We start from the raw sequence: 5900 nt of genomic DNA on the forward strand, positions 1-5900 counted from the left end.
AGAGAGAGAGAGAGAAAGAGAATATATTCGAGATAACTTGTCCAGACATCAAAAAGTATCCAAAATCGGGCCATAAAAGGTCTTCTAAAAGACGACTTAAAGACGTCTTAATTTTAGTTTGTGTTGTTTGGGTGTTGATTACTGTGAACTTTTATTTTTCTTAAGCCCATATGATACATAAAAAAAATGGAAGAAAGTAAGACATAAACAGCAAGCGAATTGACCAACCACTCTAGAAACCATAAGGCCAATAGCGAATCCAATAATGCAACAATTTTCTTACTGCTTACGTCTTTGTATATGCCATAGAAACTTTAGCTGCACTTTCTACGCATGTGTTCTTACTTTTCTCCAGGGCCGGAACATTCAGACATTTCGGCGCCCGAGGCAAAAGAAGAAAAGAGTTGCTTTGTCAGTAACAAAATATCTCTTTTATGGTATGTAAAATACAATAAAGAACAATATTATTAATTAGTTCGATATTAATTTAATAAGAGACTATAATATCATATGTATACAGGTATACGAATTATGTCTACATTATTATATGTTACGAACGAAATATATAATTACTAAAGTTACAATAAAATCAGAATGTATGTGTATACTATATATAGTTATATATATTTATATATATAGTTATATATATCTATATAAATAATTAATATTAATTCTCTAAAAATTATAGAAAATTTACTTTTTATTTAAAGTAATATTTTCTGTATTTTGATAGTTGCAAAATTGATTTTATTAAAATTTATATCCTTACATATTATATTAGATTTTTATTTAAATACATAAGCGTTCAATGGTAAATAAATATAGTTACTACGAGTAAAATTAAAATATATTGAAATTTATATTGCCATGTTTGCGCACCTTCAAATTTTTTACATGAGTGCCTCGTTCTCCACGTCCCGTCTCTGCTTTCTTTTTCTACACTACCTAAACATGCTCTATGTAATTAACGGCCATCACACGTAAAAAAGTTTGTCATAACTACAGATTATATAAGAAAATAACCGTAAGCTTGGTTAGTCAATCAAACATAATCAAAATTATATAATCATAGATTTTTTTAGAACGCTGGATTTTCATAAATAAATTCAGAAAATACTTATACAATGACATAAGTGTTTCCCAATCGCTTTGCAAGGAACATCGATATTTATGACCTTACGGATTATAATTTTTTTACGTAATGGTCTGCCACGTGGACTATTGAATGCTTATATAGTCCACAGTCCACATGAGAGTGCGGCTAAGGCAGTTATTCGGTAGAGAGTAGAAGCTCGAATATCTTCTTACTTTTCTTCGGAAGGAGTCGAGTATTTAAAGTTTACATGTTGCTAGCTGCTAGTACTACATAACATGTTGGATATCATTTAACATGTCTATTAAATTTTATATGTTTTATCGGGTCATATCTTAATAAAATTTTTATTGTTGTAAACGTATAACAACATAAAAATATCGTAATAAGATTGTATCTTCATAGATGAGTGTGTCGATTACGCATTATTTACTTTATATCGTTATCTACTTGTTTATGCCACTGAAATTTTTATATCAGATACTTCAAAAATTCTAAAATTCAGCGATGGCTGGTCACGGATGATAGTCACTTTGTGGTTAACGTGACTGACAATTATGTATTGATTAAACTGGTGATTTTTTAATCATGAAAAAACTGCTGAATAATCGTGTATTATCATTCTTCATGTCAAATGGTGAGATTCATTATAATCGTTATTCATCTATTACACAGTGCAAAAATTCTAGTTTCGCGAGAGGAAAACGCACAATGTCTACTACTGCTAATAACTTGATAAAGGATTTGCCAAGTGGACCATTGGATGCTTATAGGAAACGAGCGACATTCGACTGGAAGTCGTTCAAATTATCTTTAGAGGGAGAAGATTCCGTACGATTGCAGGTATTTATCAAAATAGACTGCACTATATTTAAACTCATATTAATATACATATTGGCTGCGTTCAGCAAAGAAAGCAGCTTTGCAACTGTTGTAAAATTCTTCAATACGACTGGTTCTTGCTTTCTAATTCCTTTTAGATCTAACTGTATAAATCAATCATATTGAAGAATTTTACAACAATTGCAAAGCTGCTTTCTCTGGCAAACACAGTCACTGACATAAATTTGTATTAAATCACCAATTAAATGTCTAGACAAAATTATGGCAACTCATCAAAACCCATTCAGTGTTTCAAAAGTCAACATGGCCAAAGAGTTTGGATGAAATTCGAAAACGCGTCAATAGCCAGCTACAAGTTCTTTGTGAGAATGGCGTAGATGTAATTATAATAATTTATATAACAATTTTATATATATATATAATGATTCATTAATAAAAAAATTATCATAATTATAATAATCAACAGTCATGTGTATTGATAATAAATAAATTTTCAATTTTGGTGTAAAAATGAAGAAGCTTAAAATAGTATATCAAAATTTTGTACTTAACAATTTTCTTATTTTTAGCCAATAGAGAACATTAACAGTGTTCTTTATCTTTTTCAATATGATGGGTCGATACCAATACGACTAAGTATCTCACAAGCTATGGTACCAGCTGCTATATTTACACTGGGTACTAACCAACATCATCCGCTTCTACCAGAATTTAGCACTGGAAATGTATGAATATGACAGTTGTGAATCTCATTATTATAAAATATATAATGCTTATTAATATTCTTATTGCTTGTAGTATATTGGCTGCTTTGCACTGACTGAGATTGCTCATGGAACCAATGCGAAAGGTATGCGAACCAAAGCAACATATGATGTAGTAACAAAAAGTTTTATCCTTCATACTCCTGACTTTGAAGCTGCAAAATGTTGGGCAGGTAATCTAGGTAAGTTAATTTTAGTCAACATAGAATTGATGACTTTAAAGTAATGATTCCAAGCAACACACACAGTTACATTCAAAATACATTTAATAAACATTATAAATCATATAATAGCGTATAAATTGAAAAATAAACGTTCAAAATTTGACATTTTCTAATTATTTAATAAATGTTATAAAAATAATTGTAATATCTATGTTCATAAAATAATTGTAATATCTATTAAAAATTTTTTTAATTTAAAATACCGTTTGTATACAACATAAATAACATTTCAGCATAAACAACATCTATTCAACAACATAAAAACATGTGTGTATTTAATGATAATAACATCCATTTAACATTTTTATACAGCGCTTAAAGAATGTTGAAATATTTTAGCTAAATGTAAATTGTCTGCTTGGAGACTTAATGCTTTAATATATATACTATACTTAACGCATTAAATGCTTTCTATATTTTCTAATACACTTTAATTTTTAGGAAAATTCGCAACGCATGCTCTGATATTTGCGCAACTAATTACACCGGACGGAGTAAATCGTGGCTTGCACGTTTTCATTGTGCCAATTCGCGATCTGCAAACTCATTTACCTTTTCCCGGTGTTACCGTTGGTGATATGGGTGAAAAGATAGGCCTTAATGGAATAGACAATGGATTCGTAATGTTTGATAATTATTCTATACCGCGTAATTGTTTTTTAAATCGCACCGCAGATGTCAGTGAAGATGGAAAATATGTCCTTGCTCTAAAGGATGAACGAAAAAGATATGGTGAGAATTGACATTAATGTGATAAAACCACATACTGTTATATTTTATAATTGAATTCATTGACGTTTTATTTGTGCTGGCACAGGCTCGTCATTGGGTGCACTGTCAGGAGGCCGTGTCACGATTACTGGAATATGTTACCAATATATGGCCATTGCACTAACTATTGCTATACGTTACTGTGCAGTTAGGAAACAATTTGGTCCTACCGAGGATAATGAATTACCAGTTATAGAATATCAAACTCAAGTATGTATAATAGCATAGTTTTTAATTTAAGCTGAAACAGAAAAATTGTCACATATATATGTTCTAGCAATGGCGAATCATTCCTCATTTAGCTGCAACGTACGCAGTAAAAATATTTTCATCAGCATTGAGAGAAAGTTTGAATGAACTTCAAATGAACCGTTTGAATGAGGATGAAGACTCAACCGCCGATCTAGGAATGGAGATACACGCGTTATCTAGTGCAGCAAAACCGTTATGTTCGTGGATCTCTCGTGACATGATTCAGGATTGCAGAGAATCTTGTGGTGGACATGGATACTTAAAAAGCAAGTGCAAACTCTTAATATTATATATGTATTGTATCTAAATCTTTATAATAAACTCTGATGACAAAATTTCGCTGAAATTATTCCACTGTTTTGAAACATTTCAGCGACATTGCTGAAAATTTGCTAAAAATAAATTTTTTATCTAACATACTAAAAAATTACTGAAATTGAATAAAATTTTCTTTGAAATTTTATTGAAATTTCCTTGAGATTTTTCTGAAATTTTTGTTAAAATTTTTCTGAAATTTTACTGAAAATTAATTTTTCAATTAAAAATCACTGAAATTAAACTAAAAATTTTCTGAAATGCTAAAATTTTGCTGAAAAGTTTTCAAAAATAATTTCAGCGAAATTTTTCCACCAGGCACCTGTTATTTTTATTGTTTATCACTTATAATGAATTATATTATTTTATTATTAGTGTCTCGTTTGGGTGAAATAAGAGCTGACAACGATGCAAACTGTACGTATGAGGGTGAAAATAATGTACTTATTCAGCAAGCAAGTAATTGGTTATTAAATCAGTGGGCTAATGTGATTAAAGGACAGGCCGTGCCGTCTCCACTTAATTCCGCAGATTTTCTCGTGAATGCAGAACAAATACTTAACAACAAATTTAATCAAACTACAGTGGAAGGTGTACTGAAACCCGAAAGTATGATAAAAATAATTCTTTCTTGTATTAAAATATATTGCTACAAGTTATTAACTGGATGAATAACTTAGGTTTACTGCAATTATAATATTTCTTGCTTAATTTTAGATTTGCTCCTAATTTTTAAATGGCTGGTTTGTTATTATTTGAAAAAGACATATCAACGTATGAAGGAGTTTCAATCTAACGGAATGTCTGATTTTGATGTAAAAAACAATACCCAAACGTTTCTAGCACGAACCTTATCTCTCGTATATGCAGAGGTAAGTAAGACGCATGTATATATAATCATATATTTCAATTAAAACAGAAAAAAATGACACACATTATATTTTAAATAATTCGTATATATCGAACTACGGTGTATAAAAATTCTCAATTATTAATAAAAAATACACATGCGTCTTTTATCCAATAAGTATGCTTTACATCATTTGCATAGAAATTTAGTTACATTCTTCCTTCATTACAGCATGCTGTAATGCTATACTTTAACAGATGTTTACAAGATCCGAAATGGAAAACAAATGAAAGAGAGGTACTAACAAAATTGTGTTCCTTATTCGGAGCTATAACATTGGAGAAAAGATTGGGAGATTTGTACGGTGGTGGTTATGCCTCTCCTAATAGTAATATAGATAATTTTTTGCGGGAAGGAATTATAATGTTGTGCAGAGACTTAGTCGATAATGCTGTTGCACTAGTCGACGTATTGGCACCGCCTGACTTTATTCTTAATTCTGCTCTAGGAATGTCCGATGGCGAGGTATGTACTCTCTCTCTCTGCTATTACTAAATATTTTATATATTGAATTATTTACATATATAATAATTATTCATTTTCAATATATGTAAATTAAAAATACTTTTTTATCTAGGTATATAAACACATAAAAGAGTGGATATTTAAAGACAAAGAGAATCTTGAACGACCACTGTGGTGGGATAAAATTCGATCTAAACTGTAATACTATGAGTATGAGATATCTTAGAATTATTCCTACTACTTTATATTTTTAATATATTTTA

The 5900-nt window shown here is 30.0% G+C and overlaps 2 protein-coding genes across 8 annotated transcripts in view; one reads left to right on the forward strand and one right to left on the reverse strand.

Annotated features, from left to right (window-relative positions):
- The window catches only part of LOC108751981 (peroxisomal acyl-coenzyme A oxidase 3), a 6394-nt gene extending 522 nt beyond the window's left edge, over positions 1-5872 (forward strand). Inside the window, exons 2-13 of one of the 6 annotated variants that reach the window (XM_018492496.1) lie at positions 356-437; positions 1769-1936; positions 2190-2315; positions 2506-2661; positions 2735-2882; positions 3366-3656; positions 3742-3905; positions 3973-4213; positions 4638-4871; positions 4980-5134; positions 5344-5637; positions 5750-5872. In XM_018492496.1, coding sequence (XP_018347998.1) covers positions 435-437; positions 1769-1936; positions 2190-2315; positions 2506-2661; positions 2735-2882; positions 3366-3656; positions 3742-3905; positions 3973-4213; positions 4638-4871; positions 4980-5134; positions 5344-5637; positions 5750-5839 — 2070 coding nt within the window. In that variant the 5' untranslated portion in view covers positions 356-434 and the 3' untranslated portion in view covers positions 5840-5872. Of the gene's footprint in view, positions 1-309; positions 438-1258; positions 1278-1663; positions 1731-1768; positions 1937-2189; positions 2316-2505; positions 2662-2734; positions 2883-3365; positions 3657-3741; positions 3906-3972; positions 4214-4637; positions 4872-4979; positions 5135-5343; positions 5638-5749 lie in introns of those variants that run through there. The other 5 variants (XM_018492501.1, XM_018492495.1, XM_018492497.1 and 2 more) reach the window with 5 other exon arrangements.
- Positions 1-5900, reverse strand: part of LOC108751982 (beta-1,3-glucosyltransferase-like) — a 28021-nt gene that overhangs the window by 17973 nt on the left and 4148 nt on the right. The gene's annotated exons all lie outside the window — the stretch shown is intronic.

The sequence above is a fragment of the Trachymyrmex septentrionalis genome, unplaced genomic scaffold (assembly GCF_001594115.1).
Source record: "Trachymyrmex septentrionalis isolate Tsep2-gDNA-1 unplaced genomic scaffold, Tsep1.0 scaffold53, whole genome shotgun sequence".
Classification (NCBI taxonomy): domain Eukaryota; kingdom Metazoa; phylum Arthropoda; class Insecta; order Hymenoptera; family Formicidae; genus Trachymyrmex; species Trachymyrmex septentrionalis.